Genomic DNA, 13234 nt, shown 5'->3' with positions numbered 1-13234 from the left:
ATGCTTGAAATCTTTGTAGTTCACTTAGAAGGACCATCATTCAAAACCTAGGATACCTACTCAGTAACCCCAGCACATCAGAAGCCCCTCCATCCTGCATCCTCCCATCTCTGAAGAACCAAAATGTCTCTGCTCACTGTAAACATGGCACCTTAGTTCCACACAAACACAAAACGAGACACAGACCTGACAAAACTGAGCACCATGAGTTATGGAAACAGTGCATCTCACAAGAAAAGCACACCACATCACACCGAAGCCTGGTGTTCTCAGCTGTGTTAGTCAAAGCAAACCAACGACAATCTCTAGGACATGAATGAGACACACGGAAGGCATTCCTGCTCATGGGGCTTCTGTACCAGGGTAGCAGGTATCAATGGAGAAACACTTTCAAATCACCTCAAGAAGCTAGAATACATTTCCTGAATAATCCCCAGCCAATACCCTAGTCTACAGCTCCTCCATTCCCTCTTGGCCATCCCTTCATTTCTAAGGCAAGCAAACAGATCTCTCAAGCACCCCCTTGGCCTCAGTTAATGAACCAGGGGCGAGATATCTGGTATGTTCCACCATGCCAAGCAAGAGGCCAAGGCACCAACCGGTCATGCTTCAGGCCTACCTGGCTTACACCACTCTGAGCAGCCTTCCTGTCAGCCTCGACACCTCTGTGAAGCTCTGGTGGCCCAGCTTCCCATGCTGGGATAGGGCTACCCAGAGGCTTGAAGGACTGGCTGTCACCAGGAGTGTGGAACTCTGAGAGTCTCTGCTCAGAACTCAGGCACCTGACCACGTCTGAAGGTTTCAAGCAGCTCTTCTTAGAGATCTTGGGTCCACCAGGGCATCTCTCACCTGCCTCGCTCTCTGCTTTCCTCTCATAAGGTCCATCTTCTCGCCAGGGCTGTCTCTTGCTCTGGCTGCTAAAGGCATCACTAAGCTCTGAGATGACCCTATCAGAGTTTCCAAGCGGTGGCTGAGAGAAGCCATCTTGGTGGGTGTGAATACCACCATCTCCATTGACGTGAAGAGGAACCTGGGTACTGGGTGCCAGGGAGGAGGCTCTGTGGGGCGGAGGCAGAGCCAGTGGGGAAACCACTGAGCGCAATGTGGAGTGATCTGACAGACTTGAATAGGGGAGGCTGAGTGGCAAGGAGGGGTGGGCCCTTGCTGACAAGGCCAAGTGGTCCGTGCCATACACAGAAGCCTCAGGCAGAGGAGGCAAGGGTGGTGTCATGGCCAGAGAACGCCTGCCCGGGACCCCAACAGTCAACGAGATCCACTCAGAGGTGATGGCGTGCATCTCTGGGGACAGGGCTCGGCGGGAGTGGGGCAGTGATGAAGGGGCTGGCGTGATGAGCTTGCTGTGACTAGTCCACTTGAAAAGAAAAGGAGAGAGGAGAAAACAAAAGAAAGAAGCAAAGGTAAAAGTGTCAGCACAAAGGAGAAAGGAGGAACCACAAGCGGCATAAAGAATGAAATAGAGAGGATGAACAGGACACCCCGGTGTCCAAAACAGAAATATGGGGAGGCTGGGAGAGAAACCTCCTCGTGGCTGAGTGTGCACATGAATGTGTGCAAGCAGGGTGGAGAGAGGAGGGGCAAGTGGCAGGGAGATGGGACCGTTGTGGGGAGTGCTGGCCTGCTTTGCAGAGTCCCATTCCGGAGGAAAGCACTGGAAGTGCCCCACCCCAGCCAACTACACCTTTTCTGCAGCCACAGCCCTGACCCAGAACTGCAGGCTTAGGGGGACAGCCTCTGCCCAGGCCCCTTCTTCAGCTCTGCAGAGTTCTACAGATAGAAGCATGAATTGTGTGGTCATTTTGTATTACAATTACTCTTGGCCACAGTCGAGTGAAAATTCCCCACGCTCTTACAGAGCAGAATGCCCGTTCCAGTCTCACAGCTTCTCATGGGAGAAGGAATGCATTTCCCACCGTTTAGGAAAGCCCCTCTAGTGCTTTAAGCCAAGGGCTCTCTGTCGTGTCAGTGACCGGCATGGGGAGGGAAGGAAATGATAGAGGACCAGAGAAAAGAGACACCATGGCAGCGCCGAGTCCCACAGTTTTCAGCCATCCTCCGATTTCATTCCACAGGATGCCACCCTACCTACCGTATTTCTCTTGAACTCAGAGTTCTCGTTTCCCTTGGTTTTGGCAAAGTGGGCATCATTTAGGATTACATTTCCAACTATGCTCATAATTAATGTTCAGGAAAAAAAATGCTACTAAGGCTATAAACTACTCACTCCCTCAGAGTGAGTATAACTATACTATATAGTTATATATATAGTATATACACTGACCCTCAGAGACTGACACATTGTAAGTTTCTTTATCAACTTGGGTCCAGTGAAGGCTTGCAAAGGTACTCTGAATCTGGTCTACATGTCTAGGATGAGAACATGGAATTACCTCCTAACCCCTCTCATCTGTAAGCCAATCCTGATGGACAATATTGCAAAGAGAAACACGCTGGGCCATACAGGGGCAGCCATCCACACCACCAGCTTCACAGGGATGCACAAAATGACATCACTTGTTTTTTGTTTCTTTCCCCCTCTCGCCTCACCCCCACGGTAATTATCTTAAACTCTTCCCTTCCATTCAGATACTCAGAGTGCTAGGAAATGCCATAAGCTTGTATGAAAATAATCCCTACACTGCCCTGATCAAGGCGGTTCCTTTTTAGAGCCATCAGAGAGTCTTCCCCAGGGGGGCTGTGTAAGATGAAAACTCCGAGCTGAGGATGTAAGCTTAGATACCTGCGGGCTCGCAGTGGTACTGCGACTTGGGGAGGAAGAATAAGGCAGGTCGATGTAATCCACCGGGTTTTTCACCAATGGCCTCTTAAGCACATCCACATAGGTGATGGGGAAGATGCCTTGGCGGGACGTCCCAGGAATCCTCCCTTCGTACCAGTTCTCATCTACCTGTCGGAGCAATGTAATCCTCTCACCCTGTAAGACACAGCCAAGAAAGAGTCCTTGAACCACCACACCACAACCTATCTGAGGTCCCTGCCTGCACCCTACACTACCCTGCATCCTTCATCACACTCTGTCCTCAGGAGAGCCATCTCTATTTGCCATGGATGAAGTACTTGGGTGGAAATGCTAACACAGTAGCACTCCCTTAACCAGGCAGTTAGGCATTTCAGTAAAGAGCTCAGACGTATGCCCTCAGGCAGGAAGGCAACTGTAGTATCTTAGGCTCCTTTAGAACAAAGCAGTCACACATACAGTCTTCATCTGCAAGGCAAAGGCTTCGGAGAGTTGTGTTTGGAGTTGTTCTTTAGCATTACATTATAAAACTAATTTTATTTGTATGAACATTTTATCTGCATGTATGTAAGTGCACCATGCGCTTGCCTGGTGCCTGTGGAAGTCAGAAGAGAGCATCTGGAACTGGAGTTATGAATGGTGGTGAGACACGGTGTGGGTGCTGAGAATCGAACCTGCATCCTCTGCAAGAACAGCAAGTGCTCTGAATCTCTGAGCCACCTCTACAGTCTTTGCTGGGCTTTTTTGTTTGTTTGAGACAGGGACCACACTCTCTTATGTAGCTCCGCCTGGCCTTCAACTCTTAACAGTCTTCTTAATGCAACCTTCTGAGTGCTAGGATTACAGGTCTGAGCCATCACAACCAGGTCAGAAGGTTCTCTCTCTCTTTTATATATAATTTTTTATGTGTGGTTGTGGAGTGCTGGGGGGCACAACATGCAGGTGGAGGTTAGAGGACAGTTGCTGGAGCCCAGTCCTCATTCTGGGCAGCTAGCAGTGCCTTTTGCCCATGTCACCAGACCCTCAGAAGGTTCTCTTTATTTTCCTTTATATACTTTAGCTTGATGTGCTGTTATTGAAAAGTTAGAATAAGAGTAAACAAAAAGTAGAAAATAATTGTCCCCTATTTTGCTATCCTTGGGGATTACAACTGTTAACACTTTGACATAGGTGCTTCCCAGATTTACCTCTATGTGTATGAATTAGACTTGCCTGGTTTTCCTCTATGGAACTTGTGTACACATATTTTGACTTTCATACATGCTATTTTTTTCAAATTCTATTTATTTATTTATTATTGTGTGTATGTTTGGGGATACATGCAATAGTACCTGTGTGCAGGTGAGAGGACAACTTAGGCACTTTTGTGAATTCTGGGGATTGAACTCAAGTCTTAAGACTTGTGTGCTAAGTAATTTACCAGGTAAGCTGCTGCACCTTTGTCCTATGTACTATTTGATACTTAGTGATATAGAGTAAACCTTCTTTATCAAGGGGAACATACACACACACACAATCTTGTTATGTAGCCAGGATGCCCTTGAACTCATTATTATCCTCCTACCTCTGTTTCTCAACAAAACCTCACATAATTATGTATATAATATATATATATACATATTTAGATATATACAATTTAATTGTAGATGTTATACAATTTAATTGACCACTCTAGGGTAGTCTCTTTCCACATATATAACAATTTAATCATAGATTTCCCGTCATTGGGCAGTTAGAAAATTTCTAGTTTTTTTCTTTTACAAGGCATGAGCTAACTTCTCTGGATTCTCAATAAAATTAGTAATTCTAATAACTCTGGCAAGCTGGACAGTTATGACATACAGAGAATGTCTGAATCAGTGGGAAGAAGAAACTTGCCCCTGCTCCAACCATCCACAAGGTCACCGTGCTCACATTCAGCATTCTGAGCTCCCCTGCAGCAAGACCAACAGTGGCAGCCCTGCTCCTGCCTGCAGACTGAGCACTGACCAGGTGACCCGAGTCACACTTGCAATCTCACAGGTACTGCTTCTTTCAGGTTCCTCACAGCATCCTAGAGAGGCCTCCTCTCAGTTTTTGCATGAGGCAGTGGAGGCTTAGATCAAGTATTTAGCTTCACACAAATTGCACATCTGATGACTTTTGGTTTCAGAGCCTTTAAAATTCCTCCTGGTCCCAATGGCCTTCTTTTCCCCACTTGGTCCATATGTATATTATAAACCTAAGTTAAATCACCAACAAAATGCTCATCACTAAATGTTGGTTGAACACATTTAATATATGATGTCTAAGATACCATAAATACTGGCTTGAATTGGTGAGGTCAGTGTGGTTAAACTCTGACTTGATATTTAAAAACAAAACCAACTAAACAAACAAAAACATGGGGGCTGAGAGATGGCTCAGCAGTTTAGAGCACTGACTGCTCCTCCAGAGGACCTGGGTTTGGTTTTCTCAGAATCCACATGGTGGCTCTCAACCCTGTGTAACTCCAGTTCTAGAGAAACCAACAGCCTCTTCTAGCCTTCACAGGGACTTCACCTATGTGGTACACATGCAGGCAAAACACCCATATATGTAAAATAAAAATAAATAAAACCTCATCTCAGAAGAGCTTCTGATTCCCCTTATTACAAATTTTGATCAATTCACTGTGTTCTTAAGGCTACAGATTGGCACTCTATAACAATACTATATTCCCCAGATAACAGCACCATTCAAAGGCCCCAATGCCAGGATGAGACACGCAGCTTACCTTTCGGAAGGACATTTCTACTTGTGTATCACCATTAAAATTAAACTTAGCAATGGCTTCTTCATATTCCAAAACCTGCACAGGCGCCAACTTCTTGGGCTGAGCCTTCTCAGCTGGAGGAAGAAGCTGAGAATGGAAAGACAGCAAAAAGGAAGGGCAAGGAGAGGAGTGGAAGGGAAGAAAACACAAGGGCATGGTGAGAAAATGGTGTCTTAGCTGTGGCTGGGCTCTTTGTGAGAAAGGAGCTGCAGGCTGCAGTACCTCAATGTAGGTGCGTGGGAAGATTCCCACCCGTCCGTGGTGTTCACCTTCGTACCAGTTCTGATCAATCTGTTTGTAGATGTAAACAATGTCTCCCTTCTGCAGAGGCAGCTCCCTGTTGACAGAAGGTCATTGCCTGTTAGCAGGTGTTTCAAAATGTGGGCTTGGTGAAGACACTTCAGTTTTCAGTTTTACTGAGTAAAATAAGACTTCACAGAGTCAAAGGGGATGTGGTGATGTGAATAGAAATGGCTCCCCATAGACTCATGTGTTTGAATGCATGGGCCATAGGGAGTGGTACTATCAGGAGGTGTGGCCTTGTTGGAGGAAGTATGTCACTACTAGGACAGGCTTTGAGGTCTCATATGCTCAAGCTATGCCTAGTGTTGTTCACAGTCTCCTGCTGCTTGTGGATCAAGATGTAGACCACTAAGCTCCTTCTCCAGCACCATGTCTGCCTGCATGCTGCCATGTTTCTCACCACAACAATAACGGACTAAACCTCTGGAACTGTAAACCAGCCCCAATTAAATATTTTCCTTTATAAAAGCTGCCATGGTCCTGGTGTCTATTTACAGCACTAAAGCCTAACTAAGGCAAGGGATAAAGTTACAGAAGGTGGAAGGCTCCATACTTGGAAGTGAGAACTTCAATTGTCAAGAAATTATATCATATTGGGTATTTTTTCTAATCTTTTGTGGGATGGGTGTCAACACACAAACTTACTAGCACTAGAAAGTGCTCAGAGGCCTTATTAGCTTGCTGTGATTTTCTTAATATATTTTTGGAAAATTCTCTCCCTGAGATGTACCATCTGGAGCCCAGCAGTCTTAACTTACATTTATTCAATAGTGAAACATCTCCCTTTGGATACTTTCACTGCCCTACGTGTGCCTCAGCTAGACATGCCTGAACCATTTCAGGCTATGACATTCTGGCATCCTATCCCTCACCCATTCAGCCTTCCAGCCCCTACTTCACCATCCATCTCTGTCAGCCTACACTAGAAAGCTCTGAAGTTAGGCAGAGCTGAGTTCAAAGATTTACTAGTTCTGGGACTCAGACAAGAAGCCCGAGCTCTCAGTGACACTGCTCCTTTGTCTGACCAGAGCACATAAACTGAAGCTGGAGACTGTAAACTGCAGATGGAACACCCAACACAGTGCGTGTTCTGTAGTCACGCCTTCCTTCTCAACATGGGAAACAGGAAATAAAAATGGATGCTTTTTCTCAAAAGCTGTTTGTATCTTTCCCAACTATCTCTTCACACCCAGCTCTTCATTTACCTCAACTGTGATAATATTCACATCTAATGAGGACTTCTTTTGTTTTCCGGAGGAAAAAAAATAAAATGAAATTATATCATTATATTACATCATTATAGATTATATCAATATATATTTCATTATGAACAAAATGAAACAACAAAATTATAACTTGAAATTTTCTTGAATTAAAAAGAAAAATGTCTAAATAGTTTTCATTTTTGCACCACGCCAACATCATGAGAAGGTCTCTCACTGTAATTTGAGGGGATGTGCCAGTTTTGCAGTATGCCAGGGAGCCCCACGTGAGGGATGCTACCTAAACATTTGGAAAAACGTATACAATGTTGGCCATGAGCTGGAGAAAAGCATCTGAGGAGGCTTTTGTGGATCTTGTGTTGGAAGACTGGTTCTAATCCTGAGTAAGTCCACAAAAAGGATTTCATCTTCGTGCAAAGGAATGGCTCTGGCTACACTTTGTCAAAGCCTTCTCCCGGTCTAAGTGTGGCAGTGTGGCAGAGGTGAGACCTGAAATGGCCCCACTGTTAAGCTGAGAACCACCGCCCTGAGACAGATGAACACAGGGAAGTCTGTACTTGTGACCAACAGAGACAACAGGGCTCCTGTGGCTTAAATCCTTCCTATCCTACCTGCAAGGTGACAGACTCAGGCTTCAAACCCGGCCACCTTGGTACCAGCACTGCTGCACCTGACCTCTTCTCACAGAAGGGCTCTGTTTGCTTACTTAGGTGGCAGCTTGGTCTGATGGAAAGAACCAGGAACTAGTCCCTAGGAAAGTGGATCCGCTAGTGTCTCCCTCAGGCCACACGTTCAGCTCCCACGGATCCACATGCTAGAGGACTGGGATTAGCAGCACAAGATGCTTTCAGATGTGTACAAGCTTTTGTTGTTGTAATGCAACATCGTCACCTGCAAACTTCCAGGTCCTGAACCACACACCAAGCCCCTTCCCCATCATACAACAGCCTCATAATGTCTTATGCTTATGGACGGGAATATATTCATAACTATCTATCCTGGGCTATACGTAAAGCACTACAGATGGGACATAAAGATGTTTTCTGGAAGGTTGTTATATGTGTGGCCCTGAGTATAGGGAGACAAAGCCTGGTAGACTTTGTTGAATAAAATGGCCCCAGAGCAGAGTTATTTGTTTTTTAAAGGAACACACTGAAAATAATCCTGTCTGTGAATCCGGAATTTACTCTTTCTACTAAGTTCTATTGATTTTATTATAAGAACAGTATATCATGATGAGAACATGAGCCAGGAGGAAGGAACTGCTCTCTGGCATTAGCAGTATTAATAAATGGTGAAAATCTTGTGGACCTCAAGTCTTCTTACATCTTCTATCCAATAGGGGGGATAGCAAACTTTTAAAATGAAATCTTTGAAAATACATCACCCAAAGTATCAATTTAAAGAAAAAATATTATCTCCTTGATTAATCTGTAAATTAATTCATATATCTTCATCATTCCCTCTGGCTGAAAAATGAGGATAGAGGACAATCTACACTGAGTACTGACTTCTGCTACATTGTGTAAAAATCTCACTGGTTTCACCCTGGCTAGTCTCTTTGCAGGGGAGGAATTTCTAGTCTCATCTTAGTAACGAGAGAAGCTGAGGGTGAAACCCTGTATAACTTGGCCACAGTTACAGAGATGTGTGTGAGTGGCAGAGCCAGGACTTCCTGAATCCAAAGCCCACAAGGCTGTTTCTTTTAGTAAACTCAGGGAATGGAGTAATAACATCAAATCCGACCACATCAGATTCATGTCTGCATTCTTGAGACTTGGTCTGGCCACTCCTTTTGTGTTGAAGGAAATGGAAAACACGGTTGAGGAGCCTTGAGGCAGAGTTTTTCATCACTGATGAATGGAAGCACGCCCTCTCCCTGGTGTCTCCTGTCAGCCGGACAATGGGATGTGGCTGGCCACGTTATCTTCAGCTGCCAAGGAAAACTCACGGTCTGTTTTAATCCATGCTTAGCTATAAGGCTCGCAAGTCCTTCTGGGAATCTGTTTTTGGTAGCATTTCCCAAACTGTGTTCCATAGAAAACAGAAAGGTTTCCGGGTCACCTAAATTTAGAGAATACTTGGGCCAAATAAGCAGATGAAGTTTTGTCTCTGAGAGAGTTCCACGGCCACAAACATGCCAACAGCAGCTCATCTCCCCCAGGGGTCAGGGGCCTAAATATAGTGGTTCTCTGACTCATTTCTACTACACTAGTTTTTTGGTTTTGTTTTTTAGAACACCTTGCAGGATGAACATTCCGAGGAACATACTTAGAGAAATGCTAGCTAGCATCCTGTAGGCATTCTCTTTTGAGAATGCTCTAGTAAAATGGGTCAAGTTCTATTCCTAGAGACTGGTTCGGATTGCTTCTACTAAAGGCTGGGTCAGATCATGCCGCAATCTAATCAAGCAGAGCACCTACTCAGGTAAGAGGTAGTAGCTTCAGACACCAAGTTGCTGGGTTTGAACACTGGCTCTATCACCTCTCAAGTGGGCTAAGCTCCTTCATATTGGTTCCCTAATTTTTGGAAGTGGGAATGATGGCACCCACCCCACAGGACACAAGCCTTATTCACGAGAGCCAAATGAGCTAATATAGGCAGTGTAACAGCGCCTGGCATTGAGTCTACACTTTATTATTTTCATTTCTGTCTTAGTTGTTTCTCCCAACTCTTTGCCCTAAGCCAACAGTATTTTCAAAGCGGCAGCGAAGAAGACAAACATGGCAGGACTTACTTCAGTGTCTGTGCTTTAAAGTCAAACTTGGCTCGGGCAGGTCTCATCTAAACACAAGAAATAATGCGGAGTTAAAAGCTGTGACAGTGGAACAATGAAAAGGAGACATTCTCACAAGGTTCTAGGAAGCAAAGCAGAGAAACCCAATCTAACCAGTTCATTTCGGTTTAGAAATCTGAACCAAATCGCAGCACCTGACCTCATCAGAATGACAGACGGATGTTTAGTCAGCTGCGTCATGCATGAAAATCCCCCTTCAAGAAGGCCACACTTAGGTAAGAGATGGTTTGAAAAGCCCCTCAGGCATGCTGTCAGCCAGCAGTCTTCAGACGATCCTTTCCTGCCGTCTTACTCCTTGTGGGACAGCTCCTATTGGCCTGGTGTAAGCTATGAATTGAAAGCAGACCAAACTCTGGCCATTATCACGGCATCTTCTATTCCACATGCCCCTACAGTCTGTGACGTCATTCGAAAAGCCAGCTAGGGGGACCCTGACTCTACCTCTACATCCTGAAACTCCACCCTGGCTGTGGCAACCTCTTTCTCCTAGACACTTGAGCCTGGAAAGCCAGACCTCGCTGTCTCCACATTCTCATTAAGTTTGTCAGCAGTCACGCCTGCGTCTGCATGCCCTCAGTGGAAAACCCTGTTGCTCTGGGTCTGACCTCTGGTTCCCACAGACACAGAGCTTCCTTTGATTTTTTACCTTCTCCTCACTCTAATCTACTGTCACCCAGGAGCACAAATAACATTCTTCAAATTCTTCCTCACATGGGGTGGGGGGGGGGGGGGAGCGTTGCTTTGATGTTGGCTTGGGCTCTGGACTGTGGAGCAGATCAAATCTCTATCTCTAACCTGGGTGGAGGCTTGTGGGTCACAACCCCCTCACACTTAAATGTCTCTCTGCGTCACAATCTCCTGTGTGCATGCCACATCTCAGCCTTGAATTCTTTGGCCTCGAATTCTCCTCTGCCCTTAAACATTCTTTAAAAAGGGGACTTGTGAAATTGCTAGAATCACATGCATAAGCTATTTCTACAGGCAGAGCTCTGACCTTGTCAGCGGCTGTGGTCTCTGTCTAGGGGAGCAGCATGAAGGAAATGAATGGAAGACAAGGGCAGAGTGGAAGGGGGAGAGTGGAGCCCTCGAGGTGAGAAAAGGCACCCAAAAGCTTCACCGGGCTATTCTACTGTTCTAGTTGCTGTCCTTTGGTCATACACCCTGCATTTCCAGGCTTCTCGAGATGGTTTTCACAGAGATCTTCTAGGGTTCGTACTGCACCACAGCCACAGGAGTTTTTCTGTCTTACGCTGTTTTAGTGGCGCCGAGGCTGGCCTGGAGCTTTGGGTCTTCCTCCCTCCTCCTCCCAAGCTGAGATCACAGGCGTGTGCTGAGACTGGTTCTGCATAGGAAATTTTCATCCTGTATTCTCATGCTCCTGTTCCCTTCTATCTGTATACATATGCATTAAGGGGCAACCAAATAACCACCTTAGAATCAAGAAAATATCATATAATCCTAATACCTATATTTATGGCATACTTCAAGAGTTGTAGGCAAACACAAGCAGAATGGATGTGAGGGTAAGGATAAAGAACATGTCCACAATAGAAGACCCAAAGACCAAACTGCAAGAATAAAAACTTCATAGAAATCGTAATGAAAAAGGTGTCGGGGCAGAGATGGCTCACCCATGTCATCCAGCTATTAGCCGTGTGAACATTATAAAATGTATACCACAGCGGCACACAGCCGTTGTTTGGATAACTTTGAACTCTGATTTTCCTAACTCCACATCCCAGGTGCTGGGATTAAGGTATGTGCCACCTCACCTGCCTGACGTAATTATACATGAAGGTGATTTCTGCATAAGACATGAATTGTGTTGTTTCTACTCTACACGGATAGAGTGCTATACAGAATTAGGAGCTGCTGACTCCACCATCGGGCACAGGGCACAGGGCACAGGGCACAGGGCACAGGACACAGGGCACAGGGCACAGGGCACAGGGCACGCACTTGCTGGTGTCACTGTCTCAACTAACTGTCCTTCAACTAAAGGACAGTGATTCTTTAAACGTGGGCCTTAATACACCAAAGCGTCATACAACTTGCAAATTCTTAGACCCCACCCCAGATCAAAACATCAGTGGTGGGATGCATAAGTCTGCAATTTGGTTTCTGCATTTAGCAGTTCTCACACAATTTGGGAAATACCACTTTGGAGGGGATGCAGGTCCAGTAAGAAGAGCGTGCCTGCCTGTCACAGCTACTCCAGCTGAGCAGCCCTGGCAAGCCCATGTATCCCTACGGCAGTTCTGTAGGCTCCTTCCTCACACACAGGCAGGCTAAACTGTCAGCAGAGCCTTCGAAGCAGGGCTGTGCTGAGAAGGCTCCCTCACACTGAGTGCCACCAGGCTGCCTGCCACTCACAAGTGGACAGAGACTCGCCAACTTTTGTTTCCTCTACTACATTTCTTCTTTTTCTCCATACTTTAGAATCTACCTTGTCCGGCAAATTTCTTTCAAATTTCCTTCTCTCTCTTTTTTCCTTTATCACTTCTTCCCAGGAACCTTCCATTTCTTAAAAAAAACAAAAAACAAAACAAACAAAAACAAACAAACAAAAAAAAACCAAAAAAAAAAACCCCAAAAAGCTAACGATGCCCATTACTGGAAAGACAGAAACGTCAGTTATACCAAAGGTAATAAAACTAGGTCTAGTGTCACTTCCTCTGCCAAAGACACATATACTTTTGGAGAAGACATGACCCTCCACGGGATTACGTAAGGTTATACAGCAGGACATAAACTCCCACTCAAGAAGTAGCCTTTGATCTACCATATTGACCTTGTGAGAGGCAAGACCTGGATAAAATCACTACACTCTTGCTCTTCATTCCTGGCATAGTATTAAACTCTTGTAGGCTAAGCTTAGAAATGTGAAACTTAAGGTAGCAGATGAAGGGTCTCTTCACAGGGCTCTTATCCCCTCCACAGGTTTATCCTCGTGGCAGAAGTCAGAGTTCCAAACTTCTGTGCAACGCTTCAGCACCGCTGAGCAATCAGTACTACTCCCTGAGTTTTCAGCAGCAATGTCACTAAGTTTGGGGGCCTTTGCCAATGCTATAAAAGGTCACTAGGGAACTTTAATAAGGAAAGCTTCATTAACCATCTCTTTACAGAAGACCCTTGGGTTGTTCATCCCCAGGCTTCTGAGACACATGGCCAAAGGGACACAGCTTCTAAGCAGAACACAATGCAACACGGTACCACGGTCAAATGCAAGATGGAGAGAACTGGACTCATGAGGCAGCCAATGCTCTAAGCATGCAGCAGGAGTGTGCACCAGCAGATCCCAGTCCCACAGCCAGGCATGCTTAACATATAGAGCACAAGAC

General features: G+C 45.5%; 1 protein-coding gene across 50 annotated transcripts in view; it reads right to left on the bottom strand.

Annotated features, from left to right (window-relative positions):
- The window catches only part of Sorbs1 (sorbin and SH3 domain containing 1), a 223454-nt gene that overhangs the window by 17641 nt on the left and 192579 nt on the right, over positions 1-13234 (bottom strand). For 33 of the 50 annotated variants that reach the window (XM_085693903.2, XM_085693874.2, XM_085693866.2 and 30 more), the window contains 5 exons: positions 9834-9880; positions 5793-5907; positions 5532-5657; positions 2759-2953; positions 620-1372 (listed from right to left, as the gene is read on the bottom strand). In XM_085693903.2, the coding sequence (XP_085550029.2) occupies positions 620-1372; positions 2759-2953; positions 5532-5657; positions 5793-5907; positions 9834-9880 (1236 nt within the window). The remainder of the gene's footprint in view (positions 1-619; positions 1373-2758; positions 2954-5531; positions 5658-5792; positions 5908-9833; positions 9881-13234) is intronic. The other 17 variants (XM_085693886.2, XM_085693887.2, XM_085693899.2 and 14 more) reach the window with 1 other exon arrangement.

Source organism: Myodes glareolus, chromosome 7 (assembly GCF_982192425.1).
Source record: "Myodes glareolus chromosome 7, mMyoGla1.1, whole genome shotgun sequence".
NCBI classification, from domain to species: domain Eukaryota; kingdom Metazoa; phylum Chordata; class Mammalia; order Rodentia; family Cricetidae; genus Myodes; species Myodes glareolus.
Note: the sequence above shows the minus strand (reverse complement) of the source record. Positions and strands in the feature narration are given on the sequence as shown.